The sequence below is a fragment of the Camponotus floridanus genome, unplaced genomic scaffold (assembly GCF_003227725.1).
Source record: "Camponotus floridanus strain SB8 unplaced genomic scaffold, Cflo_v7.5 scaffold71, whole genome shotgun sequence".
NCBI lineage: Eukaryota > Metazoa > Arthropoda > Insecta > Hymenoptera > Formicidae > Camponotus > Camponotus floridanus.
In genome coordinates, this window is record NW_020229840.1 from 75,976 (window position 1) to 103,247 (window position 27,272).

The following is a 27,272-nucleotide window of genomic DNA, read 5'->3' on the forward strand; positions in this document are numbered from 1 at the left end:
AAATATATTTTCAAAACAAGAATGTCCTTTTTTTTGTGTGGTAGGAAAAGATCGTGAAATAATATATCTGTTTAATTTCTGCTTTGATACTGCTTGCATTTCAGCGTGCCTTGTTTTATATAATAATGTTCCCAATTAATATTTATTCCGTGCGTCGCTTGTAAAGATAGAGATATATGTGGGAGGAGATCAGATGTGTATAATATGTCTATTCGGTCAACGAGCGATAGAATCCATCCGTAACAACGGCATCAACGCATATTCTGTGAAGAGAGCATTCACACATTTTTTAGCCCAACGAATAATTGCTAGAAAACAATATTCGTGGATTAGAAAAATATGTGAAGTGCATGTGGCTGAATCGAGCCCGAATCTTTTGCTTTCTGGGCAACTGTTCTAGATCACTGATCTATCACACTTAATGCCGCTATTTAACTCAGTGATATGCGACGCCAGAGCAATGTTGGCATCTCGCTCGATGGATGCAATGCCAATGTGACGGAGGATTCCTGAAAGGTCGCTCGCTAACCAAATAAATGCTGGTAGAGGTATTCGTATGCACTGTATGCTGACTTCCGACTGGCCTTCCGTAAGAAATGGCACCGACAAACACAACGGCACAACGAGAGTGACCACATCCCTCAAAATCCCTTTAGCAAATAACAATATCCCCATTGTGCCAAATAACAGTGGCGGATAGATCCTAAATAGGACCAGGGCAAGCCTCCAGTAAAGATGTAGGAATGCATGTGGGAAGAAACCTCAGATGACCTCAAATTTTTAAATTATATTTTTTGTACAAATTTCATGATTATATGGATCTATATAAAGAAAAATTTATCAATATCTAGATATGTGAATCTTCAGATATATGAATCTTCACTTGATTTTTAGACAGATTTGTATTAAAATTCTATTCTTTGATTATTATAACAAAATTAACAGAAATATCTAACAATGCAATTTGTCTCTCGAGCTCATTTTTCTATACATATAATTCCTCTCTTCTTTACTTTATGTTATATGAATAATCTTTTAATTTATTATTATATCTCTAAACAAAATGTAAATGTAATATCATCATTTTTATTACAAACATATTATTGAACCAATCTACTTGTATGATTCTTATATATTACTCAATTTTTAACACTCAGAAACTAGTCTTCTCAAATATTCGCATATCATTCGTAGAAGAATATTTCCAGTGCAATATTTCCTATTCGTATCAAACAGATGCATTCATGAATTCACCTTGATTTTTGACGAGTAAGCCACACGACGCGTAAATCAAATTACTGAAAGTCCGAATTGGCCGAAGGTAGCAAGTTAATGAAGCATCATCCCCTGAGATTAGGCCTGCGTCAAGCCACAAAACCAGAGTCTCTTCTCCGGGGTTCCGCGCGTGATGAAGAAACGCGGAGGTTATTCCTGGTTGAACAAACACTGGAATGGGTCGCGTGCGCCTCCCACATATTTATAGATTTTATCTCTCTTTGACTGCTTTGCCATGCCGGTCCAGGCGTTCGCATACATGCTCGCGCGCGAAGAGAAGAGAAGAGAAAAGAGAGAGAAAAAGAGAAAGAGGGAGAGAGAAAGAGAAAAGAGAGAAAGAAAGAATGAAGACGAAAGAAAACACAATAGAAAGAAAAGACGAGACGCAGGGTGAGATATACCGCGATGACCCCGTAATGGGACAGTTACGAGCAGTTGTGGTAGCGTCGACACGTCATTTCATTTCACGTCACCTCTTTGCGAATATTATATCGTTCGAGGATTCGCTCATCTGTTGGATTACGTTGGTTCTACTCTGTATACTTTTCCAAGAAATTCAACATTTCTTTGCAAATATAAATTTAAGTGAAAAAAAAAGAAAAGATTAACGAATAAAAATAAAATTTAGAAATCTATTATTATTCATGTACGCAAAAATGATGTGTGTAACATTTTTAAAACTGAGTAAAAGTCAAAAGCTTCATAACATTTCTATAAAGTAAGTTAAATAATCGGCAGCCTTCAATAAGTTGTAAATCTTTATCATTATTAAAAGATAGCGGCCAGTAATCTTTGATAAAGCAAACATTTTCTTTCTTTCTTTCTCCTCGTATGTTTTATCATGATATATATAATGATAATTTAAAACTTGTAAAACCTATATGTGTATATGTGTGTGCGATAAATTCCTATAACAAGTGAAAAAATGAGATTAAATTATTCTACATTAATGGGGCAGGAGATTTTAATTCCAATCAGCTCGGTAACACGTGGGGCAAAAACGAAAGCGGTTATCGGAAGAGCTATCCGGAACGTGGTTTATATAAGTGAATACTCGCAAAAGAAAAATACGATCGTCGTGCAATTTAAAGAAAAATAAAGACGACCGCGCGCACAACTTCCAATTAAGTGTACGTGTCCCCATCCGTTGTCGCTTCTATCCGAACAACCGTAGCTCCGAGAGAAATCTGGATGGCGAGCAAGAGAAAGAAAAAAGAGAAAGGAGAAAGAAGGAGAAGAGAAAAGTGCGAGGTGGTTTCGAACTTTTCACAGCTCCAAATGACAAAACGTCGTCGACGTCAGCATCAACAGCGACGTCAGCATCAACGACGCGCGAGAGATCCAGCGATTGTTCGATCGGTTGGCAGTGTTATTTTTATAATTCGCCGTAACCCCCGTACATCCCTTCGCCTCGTCGAGTGTTGTTTTTATTAGCCGCGTTTAGGGAACGGATAAAGGAGAAAGAGCGAGAAAGGGAAAGAGAGAGAGAGAAAGAGAGAAACAGTGAAAGAGTATACGAGAGGAAAAGAGAGAAATAGAGTTGGAAGGGACAGAATGGTGGGAACGGGGTGTTGTTTCATCCCTCCCGACTCCCGTCTATTCTCTGACTGCTCTCCTATATTCCAGTGTCTAACTAAGCCGTGGCTAGGATAGGTAGAACTTAGAGAGCGAAAGAGAGAGAGAGAGAGAGAAGCAGAAGGGTAGGGAACAGAAGGGCGATGAAGGCAACGAAAAGGGTGGGCGGCCGTGAAGAGGGTGGGTGGAAGAGAGAGAAAGACAGTCGGAGAAAGAAATAAGAGGAGCACGAGAGCAACGCGCGACAGGGGTTGACAATACCACAGTCACCCAATGTTATTCCAGCACGAATTCCCTTCTCTCTGTCTTTTTCCTTTTTACTCTCTCTCTCTCTCTCTCTTTCTCTCTCTCGCTTTTCTCTTCTCGCTTTCTCTCTTCTCTCCACCTATATAGATATCCGAGAGCGCATTCCCCCCTCCTTCTCCATGCATTTCGCCTGCCCGCCCGTAAAAGAAAACATTCCCCGTCTTTCGTCGCAATTATTGCTTTTTGGATTTTCCATAGACGCGCGATGAGGGAAAACGGTCAGAATAGAGAAGAGAGTTATCATTCTGATTGTCGTTGATGTGCGCTTAAAAGTCCAGTCGACAGCTCATGTCGAGAATGTCAAACGTTGCTTACGGAAATATTCGGAAATATGTCAAAAATCTGTCTGTCAAAAATTTTGATCGCGATCAATATATTGCATCTGCTTCTGGATGCTTTATACACATACACATGCCAAGTAAAAAATTGCCTTCAATATTAACATTAGGTCACAAATAATTGCAACTGTGTGCTAGAGGGAGAGAACTATTTTTTTTGAATTAAAAAAAACAAGATTCTTCACTTAAAATCATTATTTAAAATTATAATGAAGTATAATTAATCTTTGTCGATCTAAAACACTGTGCAATATATCAGCAACTAATGTGACAATGTTAATTAATAACAAAAACGAACAACCAGCACTCATAAATTCTCATATTTTCTCATGATTGAACGAAGATTATAAGATACCGTACGTCGCACGAGAATATGCGAGGTGCTCGTATATCGAGGCTGAGAGCAATAACTGACCACTTTGGATCCCGTGCGGCTTCTATATAACGCGAAGAGAATCCGAAGGTACCGGGAAAGCCTTGAATAATATTTTGATATCTCCCGAGGAAAGGGGTCCAACTTTTCTCCTCCGTTCTTGATACACCGCATATGAGCGGCAGGAAATTATTTTTCGCACTACTATATCCTTTCGCTTACTTCCTATTTTCCCCGTCCTTCCCCTCTCGTCTAGTATCCTCTTTGATTAATCCTTTAGGGCTCGAATAGAATTTTATTTCTTACTCTAATGTTGTAAAAAAAAAACATGCACAATATTTATCACAATGTCCATAACAAGTGAGATTTATTAGAAAAAAATTATAAAAGTATATATAATATGTAAAAATATATATGTATAAAATATAATAAATATAATAATATATATGAAATCGTAATATATATATCAAATTAGCTATGCAAAAAATGAGGAGATTAATTAATTTAATTTTTAATTTAATTTTTTAATTTATCAAAATTTTTTAAATTATAATTATTTATTATTTATTTTTTAAATTATTAATTTAAATATGTTGTACATTATTAATGAAAAAGGATATTGTTCCGAAAGGAACACTTCGAGTTCATGGCAGCCCTTTTGCGTACTGAAAATAGATAACAAAATAATATAACACATACAATTTCAGCCGCGTCAAATCATTTTTTCCAAAGTTTTTACCTAAAAGTAAAATCGGCGAGACCATTGTGATTCTAACATATGTATATTGTTAAAGTCATTATCCTAGACCATATACGAGACCATGTTAAGGTCATTATCCTGAATAATACTCAAAAAATTTTATTCATCCTTCATTCTTCTTTAAAAAATTATTAACAAAAAAGGTAAATAAGACACTACTTATAGATTTTTAATTGAATCTCGTTTCGCGTGGAAAGTCATAAACTCATGTGGAACCTTACTTCGCAAAGAAAAGTCTGCGTGGGTTCCACTCCCCTGCGGGGAAGGCTTCACTTTTGGAAAATATAATCTAACCCAATCTGTGTCTGAAGTGTAGGAAATACCTTTAGGTAATAGGAAATACCTTTCGCTTTATATTTTTGTTTATAACATTTCTTTGTTGTAATTTCTTTGTTGGGTTTAGTTGAGATTTTTCTTTTAAGTAAAAACTTTCGAAAAAATATAATTTGTCCCAGCTGAAGTTTTGTACATTATAATGATATCTTTATATCTATTTTCAGTACACAAAAGGGCTGCCATGAATTCGAAGTGTTCCTTTCGGAACAACAGCCAGATGTGGATAATTGTAAAAATATGAAAAATACGTTTTTTCATTCTTCCTTGTCAAGTAAAACTTTAAGACCACCTATAGGATATTGAAAAAGGTCTGGACCCAACCAGGAAGCATTTTTGTGACATCAAACAAGGCGCTACAAAAGAATATAATGTTCCTTAATGCCCTTTAATAGGTTAATAATGATCCTGACCTAACTCATGAGACAAAAGTTGACATTCTCAGTGCGAGGTGTGTAGATATAGGCAGGTAGCTTGGACAGGTAGCGAACGTAATGGAGATCTAACGTACAATCGCCTAAATATTATCTCATTCGAAGCGAGGAGATCGGTACTTCTCTTCCAAGCGTATCTTTGCTCCCGGGTCCCAGGAAGGAACAAGTTCGTCAAATATGTATGCAGATAAACACGCGGATGGTTGACAGAGATAATATTCTCGAGGTACGCGAGTACACCTGCCAACCCCGAAAAGAAGTCCACCCCGTTGTGTCACGTAAGAAAAAAGAATACGATGCGTGACTTTGCAACTCGCAGTCGATTCGCGAAGAAATCGGTGAGAAATCACAGACAAAGTATTTTTTTACACATCTTATGAAAAAAAAAATATATATATATTATATATATATATATATATATATGTATAAAACCTGTGATGATATATTATTATTAGAGATATATAGAGATTATTCTATATTATTTGTTTTAACGTTCATGTTAAAAGATCGATATCAAAAATATATTAATTATTTTAAAAATTAATTAAAATTTAAACAAAATTTAATTAATTAATTAAATTTTGAAAACAGATATAAAAGTACATTAAATTTAAAGTCAATATATAGTAATGTAGATAATTTCTAGTCGACTAGATTTTTCTAATACCGAGTTTAATTGTGTAACGAAGTTCTGCCTTCAACGCGGATCACCCAATTCGAAACGCGATAATCCACCGCACGTCTCTTATTGACATGAATCTTTGTTGACGATGCTGCACGCATCCAAGCTTTCCTTTTACGTGTGGCGTAAGCCCACAACGTGAAACAGGTGCATATCGATAAAGGATCTTTTGTGTCGAAACGATTGAGAGACGATCGAGAAACCCTCTTCCCCTTCTCGCCGTAAATTCGAACATAATGCGGCGATAAAGCGAGAATTCTCTGTCCCATTCGTGATCGGACGAGAGCTGCATTCCTGTCGAAGATTTCATATTATGACTGAATCGCCGATTCCGCGAGCTGATTCGATCTAGAACCCAAGAACTATTTGGAAACATTTTTACGGTTAGAAACGTAAGAAGATACGCATGACGCGTATTTCCACAAACTTCGAGCACGGTGGTCCACCTTCATTCTTCCATCTTTAATACGGAGATAATCTCTTCGATTATATACCCGAAATAGCTCTAAATATTTTTATTCAGTCAGCTAAAAATGCACATTTTTTAATAAACTTGTTAACCTTTAAAAAATAGCAACCTTTCACGAATAAATAGCAAAATACGCAAAATATATTTGTATTGTTGTGCTATTTGAAAAAAAACAGAGTTTAGTGAAACAAAACATATGACGTATTTCTTAATAAGATTATTAATTTTATTTTATTTAAAATTATTAATAAAATAATTAATTTTAATAAGATTATTAATTTTTAAATATAACTATTTTATTGGAAACATAAAGTTACTTTTACTTTTCATTAAATAAATTGCTCGAAAAGCATTATCTATCTGCTCCTTTTTCTCTTTCTTTCTCTCTGTATAAATTTTATATATCTTCCAACATATCAACGTGTCACTATAAGACAATTTACTATAACGATAAAAACCAAATGTTTCACAATGGTGAGATCGCGAGAGCACCGCATAATCTCTCAAACTGCTGGCCGAAATCCCCCGACTGTAAAATAGCTCGTCAATTACCGAAAATTTGTGGCTAAATTAACCGCGTGCGCGCGATTGCGGCTTGCATGCCGAACTCGTAAAGAAGTCATCACTGCGTGCGTCGGACGCATGGAAAAGAATTCGGTGCCTAATTCGAGATGTTTACCCAAGCGCTGTTTCGGCCCTCCTTAATTCATACGCCCTGTTGTTGCAGCTTACCCAGCGCCAAATTTATTAAAATCGTTACGACGTCTCTCTCCTCGTGCACCTTGTTATTACGTCGTCGGCGAGGAACGATGCCTTTCCTTCTCTCTTTCCTATCGTGTCTTCACATGTGCCTTTTTACTCAAATGAAACATGGGAAGATTTTTAATTTTTGCATTATTATTCGCACACTACAAGAATTTGAAGCTATTAGCGATGATGCGATTAATAATTAATTTTCTGTCAAAATAAAATTGGAAGAATAATAAACGAAAGTGATCTAACGATTTAGCGAATTTTTAAACTCTTTCCCTCTAAAATATTTTACATTGGTTTTTATCTGTTTTTTTTCCTTTCAGATGAATCGTCAAACATCATATCGAGCATTTAGAAACTTTAATGTCACGTCGTACATTCAACAGCCCAAGTTTTTTTATCCAAGCTCCATTATCCGATCTGGAGGTCTGGCTGAACGACGTTTCGAATGTTTCCGACTTCTTTTTCATTGCACGGGCGGCCACCATGATGCATGTAAGTACGTAACGAACGAACGTGAATGAGATTTACTGGTCGACGACCGACGGGACTTGTCTTCCGTCGGTGATGCGACGGATGCAGGCTGCAACTCGTCATCAGCGTCAAACCCTTGGAAGATGGGTTTCTTCCAACTTTCCGTTCGCATTAAAGACGGTATGTCGTTTGCAATCGCATAGTTTGATGATCGAATAATTTGAGGAGCCAATTAACGATAATGATTGAAACAATTCCTAGCGTACTTAAAAAATTTTATATTGTAGTCACTTGTCATATATCGCAGAAATTTATTATAATATTATTGATACCTGTGGCGTATTAACCTCATTCAAAGTCCATAAATGTACATCTCGATATAGGATATTTATTTGATTATAATATATTTGAAGATCATAATATGTGTTTCATAAATTAATCATAAATACTTATGGAAGAGGGCGATAAACTAAATAGGAAGAATAATGTCGCTACACGCAGCAAAAGAATGAACAAACGGCCTGTGAAATTGTCCGCTGTTCGAGGAATCGGGAGTGCATCCGATGTGCAAATCGGTTTAACGTGAGCGTCCGCTCTCCGCGTCACCCTCTTCCTCTCCTCTCTTCCCGTAAAACAACAACAGGCATCGTTTCCGCACGTCGCATTTTCAGCTCGACGCCATTATTCGCGGCCTACCTTCGCAGGTTGAAGGCTTATTTCCGCATCAAATTATTGTCGAATATCGCTCTCTCTACTCTACCGCCAAATTAAATCTTTAATTAATCCCTTTTCTTGTTGAAATAAAATTTTCGATAGTACATATTATGATTTAACGACAATTTTAATTTTTACACTTCTCTCTCTCGCCCTTAAAATTTTTTACATATAATAAATATTCTTCAGTATATATATTCCAGCATAATCTTTACAAAATATAAATGAATTTTTTTGAAGAATAAAGACTGACATTTCGCATACAGTTAGCGATATGCATTAATGATGTAATCATTAATTATTATTAACCATTTTAGCTTTATGCAAGAAGGGAATACGAATGAAATATATCCCAGAAATGTTTCAAGCATTCTGACGTCGATCAGAATACGTACCTGAGCGATCGCACGAGGTAGCTACTGCTCGGAAACGTATGTAACCGCGTGTGCACGCGAGTTTGCCGCGCTCCGCACAAAAGATTTAGAGAAGTTGCGGCTGAACAAACATCGCCAGCACCGCGAGCACGTTCCTCCCTCCGGCTTTTCCTGGTCCTGGCGACCGCCGTCGCTCCGCACCCCGTAAACGCGCCCCATAAATGCGTCGCGACGACGTTTCGGCTCGTCTCCGACGCCGCGGCGTCGTTCGCATTCATCCACGAGTTATCGAGTTATCGCGCGAGTTTTATCGGGGTCTCCGCGCATTTATTGGCTAATGGACGATTGTATTTTGACTCCCGCGAAACAGCGAAATCTCGCGATTTTTAGATTCAAGTTGCGAGAGCTCTCTTCGAATCTCCCCTCTCGGATTTGTTCTCGAAATATTTGGACTTTCGTGTTCCTTTTGACTTTGACGCGTCTTAAATTCTTGGATATTTTTGCTCTTTTGATACGTGTTACATTGAAAAAAAAATCAAACAAAATTGATATTCTCGCCAAGTGAATTATTCGGTGAAATAATGCACATGAATTAAGAGCAAAATTTCAATTGCAAAATGCGCGTAAAAAAAATCTTTAGCAACAATTGCATGAAAAAACGTGCCAATTGGTAAACATGGACAATAAAAATACGGGCATGTATTGATGATAAATAGTAAAATTACGCGCCATCGAATCGGACGGACGATTCGACATGTGTATTTCGGCAAAATGTAACGTACTATCATTTCCTACCTAATTTGCGATACAAATAATTTTTTACGCGCGTTTAACTGCAACTACAATAATACGCGAATGGTCATTTTGCAGGCTCAAGCTGCTCTCGACATTTTAACGCATGGCGCGAATGGATTGTTTTGTTAACTTTTACTTGTTTACGCCCACGCGCCACTACGTTTTTCACACCATCGTCCAGGACGCGGATGAATTCATTGTACGAGATGTATTTTACACTATTTATTTACTATTTAAATTCTGACTGCTTAAAAAAATATATCACCGCAGATTTTTAATATTAATCGTTCGCGCGGTCGTTTCTAAAATAATATACATAGGAGAATGTTTATTTTCATGCGAATATTTTCATGCGAAACTCCAATCAAATAGAAACTTGATGGACAAACGACAAATCTCTCCTGCACCTATGATAACTCGACCAATAGCGTCAGGTGGAAAAAGAGAGCAGCGAGTATATATTTCGGCCGCTCTTTTCCTTTTCCTCCTTTAAAATCGCAATCCTGCTAAATAATATTTCATAACCGAACGAGTCGCACTTGGGTTCAACTAAGTTTGCATCGGCCAGAGATCTTTCGTGCGTGCGTGGCACGCTAATCGCGCGGATGCACGCGACCGAGTCACCTCGTCAGCTCGTCACCTCGTCACACTGCCGTTTAGCTTCCGTTTCATTTGGTCGGAACACAGATCGGCTGTCTAAAAGACACGAAGCAACAGCCAAGACAAACCTTAAATGCTTGCTAACCAAACAGTCGGAATTAGCCGCGTTACGCCGCCCACGAGAGAGAGAGAAAGGGAGAAAGAGAGAGAGAGAGAGAACCGGTGCTTCTCTCCGCCGTTTACTACTCTCTATGACTATTATCTTCGCTGCTCCACCGCCGACCCTGTCTACCACTTTTCGACCCCGCGCTGTCAACCATAACGGAAGTCCGGAGCGAGTTACGTGTAGTCCATCTGTGATAGTACTTCTGCATAAACGCACATTTCGAACGAGCCCTTTACATTCCGCGCCCTTCCTGATGAGTTGTATTTTCGCAAGCTTCAGTTTCATGTCACGTGTGAATTTATTTTAACGTTAGAAATATATCGTTTAAATAAAATTCATATAAAGGTTTAAATAAATTTTCCTTCGTAAAGGAGGCAACGATTACGAATCTTATGATTGACTAAGAGAATGAATAATTTTTGTTGTTAATTTTCTGTTAAGTCAAACCGATTAGTTCGTGCAAGCTGGGACACATTGATGACAATCGGAAATTGTAGCAAAGCACGTAGACAGAGGAAATGAGATTTGAGCCGACGTACCACGTCGGTAGATTTATTTCTTTAAGCCAGACAATGAGGAAGGAAATGCGGCTGATACGTTTTCAAGAAAAATAAACGACTTGTGGTCGCTCATAGAGTGAAGAGGGGGGGTTGGATTGTGTGCCTCCGTTTGTTTTCGTCCTGAACGAGTCGGTCGCGTTGTAACGTAACTAAGCTCGAATCAAAATATTAGTGACATTTCGTCTATCGTAGAGAGAGCACGCGACGTAACTTTAGAATGTAAAACAGTCCAGTAATACTATTACCATTTTCAATGTACAGTATCTCATTAATGTAGTAATATAGTATCGTGAGAGAAACGAAAACGCAACTGGCTATTTTAAAGGTAATATTCTCTTGTGATCTTTTAAGTTAGAAAATAATAATTATAATAATAATTATAATTATAATAATTATTATTATTAAATAATTATTATAATTATTCTAAAATAATAATTATAATAATCATATCATTTGTTTATTAATATAAGATAATATAATTAATAATCAAAAAATCCACGTCACAAAAACTTAAAAAAGATACTATTGCAAAAATGTCAATAGCTACATGTCAAATATTATTATTTTACATTTTTAAATATGTATGGTACAATAATACGTTTTAAGGAAGAAATATGGAATTGCACATATTAAATATAAATAAAAAATATAAAAATTTAATATAAATTTAAATATAAATTCTCATAAGTTTAAACTCGTATTTTTTACAAATCTTTACAAATATGATTAGTCCTAAAATTTATATATACATCGATATCACTTTATGAAGCGAATCATAACAAATTCTAGATTTTTCTAGTTTTTTCATTTTTCGAACAAATCACTTCCATGTGTGTGAAATGAAATGTATTATTTATCGCAAGACCAACTTAAAGCAGAAAAATGAATAGATTAAAGAGAAAATTAAAAAAAAAAACGATCAATGATACACTATATTGGTTTAACCAATTACGTGTGCAAACGTACGATACTTGTCGCGAAACGTAATATACCAGCTAGATCAATATCGTCGACGCGATGACAACTGTGGAATCGATATTCTCGCGAGAAAATAATAGACCATCCAGTCTCCTCATCGCGCTCCATAACGTGTCTATTTAATCCCGCACGTGTGCATACGGCCGTTCTTTGGATGCGCGCCGCGGATTGATTTACCGTATTATACGTATGCGAGAGAGGAAACTGCGCAACCCTATCTGTCGGAGCCAACCGCAGGATATCACTGCGCGGTGGCACATCCAGATAATCCCACCCGGGCCGGGCCCATTGATATGCTGATGGCGGGACTTGTCGCGTGAAATTGCCACCCGGTATGCATTGTTCGCTCGAATTCCGCCTCTCTCGGTTCCGCTCTCTTCACGGCTCGCTTCCCTCGTCGTCGTCAGCGCGCGTCGACTCAATCCTATCGACAGTCGCGCAGGTTTGCCTGCTTTTTAACGGCGAAATTCTCGATTTTCAAGCCGCGATAGAGATACCCATTGTCGATAGAATTCTTCCCGACTTGCAATCACGAATACACTATATACGTGAAAAATTCTGTCCTCACAATTATTAATTTAATTATAGATTACGAGCTAATTATTAATAAAAATGCGGGTGTAAAAAGGAGGCCAAGTTTCGAGGAAAATTCTCTTCCGTTTGTCGAATTCGCGAAACGAAATCGCGAGCAATATTTTCGGCGGAAAATCGGTTGCGCGGATTAACATTTCTTTTAGAACAGATTTGAGAAACAGCAGATTCTGCAACGCCGATGTTTGTTATCTTTATGCGCGATCGCATCGCGGGGCGTGCGGAAATTCGCGAAGCGTAAACCGACGAATTGCATTGCGGGACACGGTGCAGAAATTCAGCGATGCGGCGCGAATAAACAAGCGAAAGCTCGGGGGGAGGCCGCGGAATTGCAAAACGCTCCGAAAGAACAGCTGAAGGATGCGGCTGGTAAACTGCGGCCGATTCGTTTACAAAATTCGGTTGACTTAATAATCGCGCGTCCCGACGCTTACAAGCTTCACAAAGGATAAATCTACTTTTCGCGTGAATTTTAATAAAGACGATTAAGCGAATAAGAAACAATAGATCAGTGGAATCGAAGAATACAAGAAACAGAAAATTGCTTTCCCGAGAAGACGCAAAAAAACGAATTGTAACGATTAAGGGCTAATAACGTCTGTTCCCTTTGGACACGCTAGTCGAGTGGATTTCCGAAGCGGATCGGTTCTTTCTGGAAGTTAAAGCGGAAACGTTTGCGCGTCTCGAAGCGACGTTAGCGTCTTCCTTCGCCCCTTGTTTCACGACGGCGCCATTTTCCACCGTCGGATATCGCCAGAGCGAGCACGAGTATTGGTTTACATTCGGGTTCGTGTAGGTTCGAAGGTCCCGGGAATTAAATTTCACCGCGCTATGTAAACATCGCCATCGTTGACCGAGACGAGAAACATACGGAATCCGGAACGTACGAGTGTTCTTCTCGAGTTAATCGGATCGCGCGATGCGTTCCTTCGGAGGGAATCGCGTGAACGAGGATAAGTGTGTCCGAAAAAAAGATATAATCTATTATATAGCAAATTTATAAATTTTATTTCGAAACTATTCGGAATTTTTTATGGAGAAGAACGCGAAAGAATTTCATTAGTTTTTGCAAATATAACGATAATAAAAAAAAAGACTGATTCTGTTAAATTAAATCCAGCATTAAACGCCTTTATTTAAAACTTACGCTTTTATAGACAAAGTTATAGAAATAATTGACGCGGATAAGAGCTGTGCGTAAAAAAATTTAAAAGGGAAAAGAGCTTTAAGCAATGGTGCGGTTGCAGCAAACAAAATATACAAGACAATGAAATATCGCACAATTCGCAGACGCGAATTATTTGCGCAAAATACCGATAACGTTACTCAGTGCTATTTATAACCCGTGTGCGTCATAATGTACTTTCTTTCGCGGAAATTGCAACCAATTGGGATGACTGATATGACGACGACGTCATACCGAAATAAGAAGTTTATTGTTTCTGGATGAGAAAGAAGAGATAGCTTAGAGGGTTACGGATGTTCATATCACCGAGAATCCGATCGTATGGGATAGGTCAAGAGGTATCGTTTATTTTGAAAAGTTTCGAAATTTTCCAAACACATCTGTGGTGCACTTCAAGGAAAATATTTGCAGCGGCGCAGTACGAGTCAAAATATGAAGCGTCATTCCTTCAAAATCTTAGAATATTTTAAGTTAAATGACACAAATGGCATTTACGAAATGTTTAAATAAAGAAAGCCTAATGAATCCTTTTCATAAATTGTGTTTTTGATTAATATTTTATATGTATTATTATATTTCGTTTCTCTGCCTCGTCGTCGTTGGTTATTTTCTAATTAATTTACATGTTTTCATTTTATCTTGTTATCTTATGGAATAAATTTGATTAGAGAGAGATGACCAAACAATTATATTACGGTTTAAATATTAGCAGAGTTTTAAAAAATAATTTTATAAAATCTAAAAATTATTATAATAAAAAAATCAAGAAATGATATCTTACACACGCATCAAGTATTTGAAGAGATTAAGAGATCATTCCTTTATAAATCTCTGAATTTAATGCATTTTATTTAATTTTATATAAACGTCTTACACCACAATAATCTTTTCTATAAAAAGTTTAGAGCTCAAGAAAAAATATAAGCTCATAAAAAATAGCACGTGACACATAAGAGATTATATTTAATAAATTTAATGATATTTCGAATCGCGTCACGCTTTGACGGTGCGACGGTTGAAAGCCGATAATTATTTCAATAATTAATTTTAGTTCCGCCCGTTTAATCGATTTCGTCCCTGGGGCGATAACAAATATGCAAATCGCCCGTGTACGCCCTACGTCGAATCGACGCTGATCCCGATTACGAACAAACTTTGCTTCATGAAGTGATCTTATTAAGTTTAACTTCGACTAGATAAATCCAGTCTTTGCGAATATTGCAGACACATCTCGTTCCTTGAATGCTTACTTACATACGACAGTTGTGATGATTGAGTAAAGTGATGGATTGAATATTCACAGATCGGTGAATCTACAAATCTGCAAATTTACACGATTGAATTGATTGATTGATTAATTTATTGTATAATTTAATTACATAATCTAAAGAAATTATATAATTTAATCTGAAGAAGAATTTGTGATTTATTTTAATCTTATTGTTAGAATCACTTTACATTTTACGAAAAAATGGATTAGGAAAAATGAATGGAATCAATTTGAAGAGAGATAAGAATATTAACGAAGTATATCCTCCATCTAATCTTAATTAGTCTCTTTATTAATCAAAATTACATATCTCACTATAAAATAAGAAGCTGAAGGAATTTATAATAAGATATTAGAGAAAAAATCATGAAACATAGTTGCATGTATATTAATATACATCGCAATTATATCTTGAATATATATTATAAGACAATGAATTTTTTTTACTTATCAGACAGATTATAAATTGCATTGTGGAGGAACCTCGATAGAGCTCAAGAGACAATTAAACTTTTGCCAGAACTTTGAGAGAGCGTTTTGCATCTTGGTTTTACGACAGCTAGCCCGAGGCGAGAGAAAGAGCTCTCGAGTCTAGATAGATGGATTCTGTCTGGCTTGTCGCTCCATTTAAATGAAAATTAACCAGCTGGTCGTTTGGTAGGGGCAATGATCAATTTGACAGTGCACGGCTCGAGAAAATACACTAGGGATCGCATGGATGAAAGGATATCGTATAATCTATGTATCTTTACGCAAATTATAATGACTGAATGTAACTTATTGAATTATGAAAGTATGTGAATTTATAAAGTATGTGAATTCTCTATCTTTTTTCTCTCTTTCTGTTTCTATCCATATTTCTATTTATCTCTAACTATTTATTATATCATTTATATGTATAATTCATAAGTCGCATTTATTTATAGATTTCTATCATGAATATCTATGCTTGTACCATTTTCTTTCTATTGCTACACATTATTAAATAATATTATACACAGCTTATATACAGAAACGAAGACGGAGAATGAAGCACGTTGAGTTGTTCAATCTGCTTCTTATAACGTCATGAATTTATCCTCAGCTCTTAGAGAACTTGATTTCAATAACACGCAGCGTATACGCGTTAGATCAATTTAAATGGCGAAAAATGGTACGTCGGGATGATCGAAGATATTTTGAGAACCTGGATAGCGCAATTCAACGGTTTCGGAGGCGGCAACTCAGTAGCGAGGAATAGGAGGGGTGGCGACGTGTCCTGTCGAGTGTTTTCGCAAGGCGGGAGTCGAACCCTTGGAAAAACAGACGCTAAATTGAAAGTGTCGTGCTATATAAGAACGCGGGGCAGCTTCTTTTCCGTCCAACATGACGTTATCACTTGACATTTCTCGTGAGTTTCTTAGTTGCATAAATATGCAAATCATATGTGACATCGATGAACATTATTTTAGATAAGTGAAGTGCGTATATAAGTGATATCCGCGAAAAAGAGATTATAAATGAATTAGTTATTCGATAATTCGGCTAAAGAATAGCCATGATTGATACAAAACTTTCTGTAAAATAAAAAATGTGTTAAAAAATTATTAATTAAATCAAAAAAATTTTAATATATTATTTTAATATTTTATTATATTATAACACTCTTTAAAAAAATAAATTATATGTTCTACGTATGGCATACTATTGACATTTTTTTATATAGACTCTGGAATTAAATTCTTATCATATGTGCTAGAAAAGAATCTGTCAGTAAAATTTTAAAAAGAAAAAAATTGATTATATTGCAATCTTAATCGCATAATTCTTATTTTGATTTCAATATTCAAACTTCATGCATATATAGGAGTAAATAAATTAGTTAACTGAAAGATTCAAGAGGTTATTTAGATTTGATTTACATTGATATTCCGCATTTAGTCCTAAGATACTGTTCGATTTTGAATTTTATATTTATTTTTTATGTATATATATTTATCTTTTAACAACATTATATGAAAATGTAATTTATTTAAGAGATTTCAGGTTTTTAAAATATTCAATAAACACTTCTACAACACTACAAGCAGGAGAAAGTGCTGCATATAACAAAGATAGAAATATTTCACAATCGATCATTTTTACCTAAAAATAAAAACTTTCTCTAAATTTAACCTAATATTTTGTCTTATAATTAACATTTAAAAAAACTTAAGAATGCCAAGGGAGAGCATTAAGAGATAAACATCTTTATAATAGTCTTTATTTTCTTTTTAATAGTGCTGTCAATATCCAAATATCCGGAATATTTTTAGATCCAATCCTCCTATACGATTATTGTGTACGATTACTTCGAATTACTTCACGAATTTGAAAATCCAGAAAGCAGGAAATCGAAAGATATCTAAGAGATACAGATAAGATACACAGATAAAAAACTGGTTTATACTGATGGCACCATTTAATTTCTAAAACCATGTGCCATAAAATCTGGAATATTTTTAGATATTCAATCCTCGATATATGATTTATTGCGTACGATTTATTACATCAAATATTCACGAATTTGGAAAACGAAGAAGCAAAAAATCGAGAGACATCCAGGGGTGTACAAATAAAACCGGTGTATACTGATAGCACTATTTAATTTTTAGAACGTGCGTCGTAAAATCCGGAACATTTTTAGATATTCAATCCTCGATATATGATTTATTGCGTACGATTGCTTCGAACATTCACGAATTTGAAAAACAAGGAAGCAGGAATTCGAGGGTCATCCGGAGGTTATAGATAAAACTGGTTCATACTGATAGCACTATCTAATTTCTAAAACGTGTGCTATAAAATCTGAATCACACGGCAGTCTGAATCAGTTGGTTCTCTCACTTGTCACCCTAAACATCTTCGACACTTGCTCGATCCCCGGCTGGGGCTAAGACACCGCGCGCATACAACTGTCACTCGTTTCCACCGTTATCGCTTTCTCCAGGCAAGGTCCACCAGGCGAGATCACCACCTTAATCCTCGTGCTCGTTGTTCCGCTTGGTATCCGCGAAAAGTATCCGACGGCCGTTCGGGCCGCGGAAAAATTCCGCGTCGCGGCGTGCGGCTCGGCTCTTATTCGCAACCCTCCTCGAGCCCTGCGCGAGTCGTCGAGGGCGTGACCGCGCGAACGACTGGGGCGCGACCATTGGCAAGGTCGTGACCAGGGCGGACGTACGTCAAAGCGGAGCCGACACCGCGTCCGGATTGGCACTACGATATAGGCGGAGCCGTGGACGGCCGTGCGGCCAATAGCGCGGCGCGACGAGCGGAAACCTCGTGATTTTTTGAAAGAGACCCGAACGGCGCAGCCGTCCTCGGGCATCGCCGAGTACTCCGGGCCGCGCGCGATGCCGAGCTCCCAGTGTGTTTTTACTCGGGGTTGAGTAAACTCCGGCCTGTTGTGTATCATAATACCGCGGCGTGCACACGCGGGTACTAACGGGGTTAGCGTGCGTCTCGCGTTAGCGGCACCGAGTCGCGCCGATCAACTGAATGCATCTTCGCCTCTCCTACCTTCGTCGCGGCACCCGACCCGACCCGTCCGTCTTTCGTGTGTCTGGGAAGATTCCCGGGATACACGGTCAACAAAATAGCACTGTGGAGCAGCAGGCGCGCGGGGCGCGCCGCGGATTCCGTGGGCGACGCGCTGTTTTTCGGGGTATCAGCTGAGCGTCATTGCACGTAGGATATTTATCGATCTGTCTCGAACAATATCCTTGGATCGCGGTAATGCAGTGACAAGTAAGTGCGCGTGCTCAAAGTGCCCTGAGTGACGGATATGTGCGTGAATCTTTTCGCTCGCGAATGTAATATCCGATTGTTAAGAAGGAAGATACTGGTTAAAGGTAGAGGACAAGCTACAGTTGAAAATATATAAAAATTAATTCTATCGGTGAATAATAGTTTACTATTGTAAAGGAAAACAATTTCAAACAAGAGGAAACAATACATGACAAAATAAAATAAAAATCTACATAAACAAAGAAGTCATCTCTCGATTAAAGAAAATAAACAATTTTTAATACAAGCATCATTCCTTAAGATAAACAAACAAATTCACCGATGAAGAAGTGATCATAACCATCCTAATCGGAAGCATCCTTCCACGATCACTCAAAAAACATGTGTATCGTATAATTATCTCTCTGCAGAAGCAAAGAAAAATAGCGAGGACATATCATCCATTGAAAAGAAGACAGCTTCTCTTGCTCCAGTCAGAAAAAAAGTTTTTTTTTTCGTTTTAATCCGTCTTTCACGATTGTTAAAGACAGAAGATGCATACGCTCTTTGGCGAACAGAATGCATACTATCGACATGCGACGGCGGTGCCAGTGGGCATGGGCACCCCGTCGTATCCGGGGGTGGGCGCCACTCCGGGTTACTATGAACAATATCGTTACGGTGGCTACGCGACGGCCGCCGGGTACCCGGTGTCGGGTATCGGCCAGCAGCACATCCATCACGCTGGCAAGGACATGGTGAAGCCCCCGTACTCGTACATCGCGCTGATCGCCATGGCCATTCAGAACGCGCCCGACAAGAAGATCACGCTGAATGGCATCTACCAGTTTATCATGGAACGATTCCCGTACTATCGCGAGAACAAGCAGGGCTGGCAGAACTCCATTCGGCACAATCTCAGCCTGAACGAGTGCTTCATCAAGGTGCCGCGCGACGATAAGAAACCGGGTAAGGGTAGCTACTGGTCCCTCGATCCCGACAGCTACAACATGTTCGACAACGGCTCTTACTTGAGACGCCGTAGACGCTTCAAGAAGAAGGACGCGCTTAAGGAGAAAGAGGAGGCGCTCAAGCGGCAGGGTCTAGTGCCGGAGAAACGGGTACAGGAGGATGCCAAGTCCGGCGGCAGCCAGATCGCGTTGCCGCCGCCGGATACGCCAGCGAAGAAGCTCAGCGCTCTGGAGAGCAACACCACCGGCTTATGCAAGCCTAAGCGGGAACCGGTGAATGATCACAACGCCGGCAATCATTGTATGGCGGCGGTCCAGGCGAGCAAATACGGCTTGCACAGCCCGATACAGGATACCAAGACGACGACGGCCGTTGCGGCGCCCGGGCAGAGCGTCATCCAGACAGCCTTAAGTCACCAGGTGCACCAGGCGCATCAGGTACACCAGGAGTCGATTCAGGACGTGTCCATGGCCGGCTTGGATCCGACCAGCTTCAGCGTGGACGCGCTGATGACCACGCGGGAGAACAGCGGCGGCCTGATGGCGCGGGATAATCAGCATCACTCGCACCATCCGCACGGTCTCCAGCATCCTCACTCCATCATGAGCAGCAGGGAGTCCATGGGTAGCGGCAGCAGAGACCTGTCATCCGCGTGCACCACCACGACCACCACGACCGCCGCGGTAGCAGCGATGATGGCCACCACGGGCTACGGACACACCAGCACGGTTTCTCGGGGCAACGCCTCGCCACCCGGGACGATGTACACGCCGTATTGCGCGCCGGCGGCCGCCGGATACGCCATCATGGACCACGCCGAGTACAACTCGAGGAACCACGCGACCAACGCCGTAGGACACTCGCAGTGGTATCAGGACGCCGCGAGCCCCGACGCAGCGATTTATCAGGACACCCAGTCCCCGAGCTGTCAGCTTTACAGGTAAGGCGGATGATGGGTTGAACTCTTTCATCGGTTCGCATTGTTTTCATTCCATGAAAAATATGATATTGGAGCAAAGTCTGTCTTTTGTAAAGATTGTCAGGAATATAATTGTTATAATAATTGTTACAATAAATAAATAGAATAATTATATAAACTAATCTGGCTTTTATAAAGATTATCATTAATATATCGTTATAATAAATAAATATAATATAGTTATATAAATTGATTAAATAAAGGATATGGATTGTTGATATAATACGTACATCATTTAATGTGATCGTAAAGATTGTTTCTTTATAGAATATCATATATAATATAACACACATATTAAATTCATTGTGTGTCTTTATTTTGAGTTTACAATTAATAAATACATTTATACAATATTATAAATTGATATTAATTAAAATTTATCTTAAAATAAACTAAAAGTACCAAATATTAAAAGTTAAAATCCAATAAATTTTTCATCATTGATAATAAAGAAAGAAAAAATATATTGTTTATGTAAATATGTAGATATGTGAAAATATATAAATTGTGGCATTTTATCCACATACATACATACATACATATATGCACACATATATACATACATATACGTACATTAGACATAATGTCATTGTGTCAACAAAAGTAGTGCAATAGTGGAGCAATAGTGGAGCTAGACATGATTTGTATACCAAGCTAAATAATACAGTTTTTATTATAAAATTATTAGATATTAATTGATATTAATTTAAATTATAAACTTAATATATTTATCGTATATTTACTTAGAATATTATACATATTTATTTATTTATTTTATTTATAGATTTATTTATTTATTTATTTATTCATTTATTTATTTATTTACCATGACTATATAATATTATAATATTATTCCTTTCTTGAAAAGTACTAAAAGTATATAAAGTACTTCTTTGTTACTGCAAACAGCATTTTAAGAGACTGATCTTTTAATTAATTAAAATGATATGATTAAATATAATTTATTCAGATGCATAAGTATACCTTGCAAGAGTAACTTTCTCTTATGACCAATTTCTCCATTGTAAATAAATCGCGGCGAAAGTTTATTACACAGGTAGTGGTAACTTTTGTGTAAAAGTTTGACAAGTCGCACCTCTGTACTTAAAAAAACTTACATTTTTAATTTTAACACTTTATTTACCATTGATTACTCATATAGATACATGATTTCATATGGCAAACCTTCAATCTTCCAATATTTAATAACTGATACATAAAAATCAAAATTAATATAATTTTTATAATGTAGCACTTTTATACATTGCATATTTAAAAATTGACGTAGAGCTTATGTTGCCAAATTTCTTTTACACGAGAAAATTCCACGTTCCAATAGCATATCGATTGTATCAGTGAATTAATAACTTATAGTACCTTTCATATAAATCTAGGATTCATAGATGAAAAAATTTTTTACATAGAAGACTTTTCACGGTTTGCGTCATAGTTGTTGATAGAAATTGATTATTTAAACCAATAACCATGGTGTATTTGTTGAAAAAAGTATCAGTTTTTTATAAATTTTAGATTGTAAATAAGATTAATTAAAATCGCGAATTAATTAAAATCCTTCAGAATGCAATTTAATCTGTCGCAGATCCAGCCCACCGACACCGCTTTCGACGGGTGCGGCGCCGTCTCCTCCGCTGTACCACAGATATTATCAAGACTGTAACGCTGTTAACACCAGCGGCAATCTGCCGATAACGTTACATAAGTACTGAGAATATCGAAATTCAAGGTCCCATCAACGGGACCTTGAAGAACACCATGGCGATCATTACGATCCGGGCTTGGTTTACGTGAAACAAGAATGGATTCCCTCGACGGACGAACTCGCCAAGGAGTGGAACTAGAAAATGTCTCGGAGAGGAATCCGGTAAAGAAAAAAAAATGACGTAACTCTAGTTTCCTGCCCGTATCGAATCGTATCTTCTTATCGCAAAAAATCGTTGTCGGTAATATGTAGGTAATTAGTTAATACGACGATTAGCGTAATGAATCGTGAATATCGTTGAGGATAGTTATGTGATAGTCAGCGAGTTAATAGCGAATTCGTTTGGATGCACTAGTGCATATTGGTGCATATTTTAAGGACTGCATATAAATTTACAACAGTATAATTAGAATAAATTAATTAATATTATAAATTATTATTATTATTATTATTATTCATTACACGCAATAATAATAATATAACTCGGAAAATTAATTTAACTTATTTTAGTTATTTATACTAATGTAAATTTGTACGACAGCCTTTAAGTGCATCTAACTGAATTTACAAGCTAAAACTTCTATCGAGATTTCGATAGAAAAATACGTCGGTCCACAAAAATCCACAATATTACTCTCATTTATATTCGCATTTTTTTATTCTCATTTATATTCTCATTTTTTTATATCATTGTAATATTACAACAATCTTCAATTGATTCGAAATAAATTAGTTAAATAATAATGTTTTTGTTTATAATGTAAATTAACTACCAGAAAATTTTAACATATTCTTTCGAGACTGGAAAAAGATCTCTAGTAGACAATTTCCCGGAAAATTTGATAATATTCCAATTAGATGGATTTTGTAATCTTATCCGAGTGATTAAAATCAATAGCTCCCAGAATAAAAGATAAGCATGTGTAAAAAGGATCATAAATTTCAATCGGTGAGAGAATTTTCTCTTCCCTTTCGACACACTGAAAGATGATGCATCGTTTTTAATCAACAGAATCGTAAATTCGATGGTCGTGCGAGTCGATTTTCCTTATTTCACTCGATAGTCTCGAGATTTAATGAATGAGGCGCAAGTGAACGTCCGGGAAGAGGAAATAAACCGCGAATTTCAACTTAATCTCACCTGCGCAAACAACGCGAAACCCGTCACTGACCTACCTATCTGACAAATTTTTTCGGCCATCGCCGAATCATGTTTTCGCGCGCATCTGTGCAAACCGCCGTAAATCGCGCGAGGCGCGTGGAAATATCGCCCGGCGCGTCTCTGTTTGCCAATTGTCTGCTTCCGATAGGTATAGCGATAAGGACGAATCAAAGTCATCGGCCCGGATCGTGCGGTTCGGATTTTCGGTCGAGTATGCGATTTTTCACGGAATTCGCATTACGTCGAACAATATCCCGATATTTCGAAAATATGACTGCATGATTTGCTCACGTATTTTCGTTCTTTCCGCCGGGGTATCTTTGGAGCGGGTTAAAAAAGTCATTGTTTGCTTTGCGCGACGCGTTTTGCATCGAGTATTTCCCGATCCCGAAATGTCCGCTTTTTTAACCGTGATTATTCCGACGAGTAGTTTCAGAATTTTCGCATTTAATGTGAATACGCCATGTCGGATACATGAGCGAATTACAAGTAGCTCGGGGAACAAATGGGTATATCGTCCGATTATTTTATATTTGTAAGTAGAAATGGTTTAATATTTTAATGTATCTTGGGATAACGGGGGCCCCGGAGAATTCATGTCTCTTTCATAAAATAATGTTTAATAGTGATATGATCCTCTCGCAATCGTTTTCATAGCAAACAAGATTTATTTAAAATTGTTTTATGACGACACACGATTCGTGTGCATCGTTCTGTACTTAAATATAGATTAAAATTTACGGCGCTGCGATATATCTTCATCGATAAATCGGGAAACGATAATCGTCACGATTCGAAACGTTCCGGTAGCATGCGGGATGCAAGAAATAGCAAAGTTACATAATAATGTATATAGTATTATATATTAAGAAAAATTAATCGTGATCTTATGTTTTCGATGTCGATGGTGAAAATTTATTCAGCTTTAATCATCGCCTCTAGAGAAATGTTCAAAATTCGAATATTCGACGATGGAGACAGCGAAGAGAATTGTAAAAATAATAATAGCTTTAGCGATTAGTGGGATACTTTCTTCTTGCAAGAAATTGCACCTTGTTCTTGTGCATTTAATCATGTGATGACCTTCCTTGGTGCCGGAGATTTATGCGATATATTCGATGAAAAAAGAGCTGAGATAATATATATATACATATATATATTTATTAATCGCGCGTACATTAAATACGAATCATGTGAATAATAATTAGCGTTTAATGCTCGAATCGATCGACAATTACATAACCGGTCAGATTTCTGCGTGTACATTATTAAGATCCTCGAATATACATACATATAAATAGAAATAGATTGTATATATAGAATGAAGCATTATATATGTATAAATAGACAAATCTATACATATATATATATATATATATATATATATACATATATACATATATACATATATACATATACAAACATACATGTATAATGTATATGTAATATATATATATATATATATATATAATGTGCGTGTATATATATATATATATATATATATATATATATATACGCGCGAGCGTCTATTGATATTAATATTATTATTATACTATTATACGTACCAGTACACGTAGGAATGAGTACGTCATACGAATGCGAACACACTTACGAAATAAACGTAAAAATCTCGAATAATTGTTTTGTCTCTCTTTCAAAACCCGTCATGAAAGCTGCTTGCATCATGTGCATCGTTTTGTTTACGAGGCATGCACTTGCAAAAGTATTATTAGTGAAAACGTTGGATGTTTATTGCTTGTCATCGCGTGACATCATGTTTGGACGCGAAATATGTTTTTATATTTGTACTTATTGGTAAAACTATACCGGCGGAAATATTGATGACCGCGCTGTGAAAATAAACTAAGTATGCGTAAAAATAACTCGATGTTTAATTGTTGCATCGACCATTGTTGCAACTTTGTCCGCGTTTTATTATTATATCGTATTTATATTTATTATTTGACACACAATTTAAATTCACGTTTTGGAAATTAGAAAAAAATGTTACAAGAAAGAGAAAAATTAATATTCATATATTGAAATTTAAAAATTTTTATAAATATATAATACACAACAAATTAAGACCAGAACAAAATTACAGAGCAAAGTGTAGATTGCCATTTGTGTTCCAAGAAGATTTAATTTATTCATGTAACGTTAAAGCTTTAAAGTCAAACTTTTTTCTCTCCATAATATTTCTAAAATACATATAAATAAAATTTTCTGCAAATTCTTTTTTACATTTCCAGGAAATATTCTACATGGAACGATATGTGCCAAAATAATTCTATATAATTAATTTCTTACATTAATTCTACATTTTTCATGACAAATGAATAGTAAACATATCCGCGTAAAGCCCAAGCAAAATTGTTGGCGATGAAATGACAGTGCTTGCTGCGAATTTCGCAGAATTCTCGATAAATTAATGTCGCGTCTCGTAATGTGCGAGAGCGGAAACGTTTATACTGCTCCAACATTCGACTAAACCAAATCGGCATTCCATCGTTTCGCGCCGCGGGATTTATGATGGTTGCATGGATCTAACACATAGCACATCCGCCTGCTTTTGACACCCGCATGTTCCCGATCTGCATCAGCTGATGATTAATTTTAGTAGCGATCCAAGAATCGTTATTCCGTCGACAGCGAAGGCATATTGTAGCTGATGATATCAAAAGGTAGTTCACCGAAATATCCATGCCACTTATTTTATCGACGCGAGAACGAAGATAGTAATTGGAAAAGCGCTGTTATAAAAAAATTATATTCGATTCTTAAGAGTTAAAATAATTGAGCGAAAAATCCATTGCTTGTAGAATTTTAGAGAGAATCGTGTAATTGTGGGAAATGAAAAAAACGAGCACTCAAACGAAAATTTATAGGTATGGAAATCTCTAAATGTTACAATGTGTTAGATTCTCTATAAAGAGGCCATCTAAAAATCGCAGATATAGTAGACACAGTTTGCGAATTGCACATTCCAAGAATAGCTACAGAATTCAAGAATTCCAGAGTTTAGGATTTTAGATTAAAAATTTTTTTGCCTAAGAATATATGAAATGCGACTTTATAAAAGAAAGAACTGCACACTTCCGGTGAACGGAATAAAACTTTTACATAAGAAGAGGAACAAAATAGATTAACGTTTATTTGAGAGGGATTTTGGGAATCTGAGTGGCGGCATAATAACTGGTAGGTTAATATAGAGACTGTATCTAAGTATCTGTCCACGAACCAACAGATTGATGGGTTCGTTCAAAACCCTTGTTCTTAAACCCTTTTATTCGGAGCACGTGTTTCGACAGATGGGGTTAAGTCCGGCCTGAGGCGGAAGACCATGTCGAACCTTTTGCGGAACGTGATTTTAAATCGACTGCTACAAATCTATGGTTGCTTTCACAGAGAGAACTTGTATTAGTATTCGATTATACATTAACATGGAAAATGTTGCTACATTAATATTTGTTAGTTAACATTTAATTTAATATATATTGGCTTAGAAATACTTTGACGATTTTATTTTATATATTATATATTATATTATATAATTAATATCATAAAAATTAAATTATATATATATTTAAAATATTTAAGATGTATTTAAATACTTTTATGAGTCGTTGTATATTTGCCTGGTAAATTTTACATATATCAGTTTTTCTTTGAAAACTGAAATATAATTA

General features: G+C 36.8%; 1 protein-coding gene across 1 annotated transcript; it reads left to right on the forward strand.

Moving 5' to 3' along the window:
* The first annotated feature begins 17,715 nt into the window (after nt 1–17,715).
* Nucleotides 17,716–22,820, forward strand: LOC105254137 (fork head domain-containing protein crocodile). Its single transcript, XM_011262634.3, has 2 exons — nt 17,716–20,662; nt 22,302–22,820. The coding sequence occupies exons 1-2, from the start codon at nt 19,305–19,307 to the stop codon at nt 22,426–22,428; spliced, it is 1,485 nt and encodes a 494-aa protein (XP_011260936.1). The 5' UTR covers nt 17,716–19,304; the 3' UTR covers nt 22,429–22,820.
* Nucleotides 22,821–27,272: the final 4,452 nt, after the last annotated feature.

Bases quoted from the DNA above. Each gene is read 5' to 3' on its own strand.
- LOC105254137 (XM_011262634.3), top strand. From the start codon at position 19,305: ATGCATACGCTCTTTGGCGAACAGAATGCATACTATCGACATGCGACG. The intron at 20,663-22,301 runs GTAAGGCGGATG...AATCTGTCGCAG, and splicing joins CCGAGCTGTCAGCTTTACAG to ATCCAGCCCACCGACACCGC.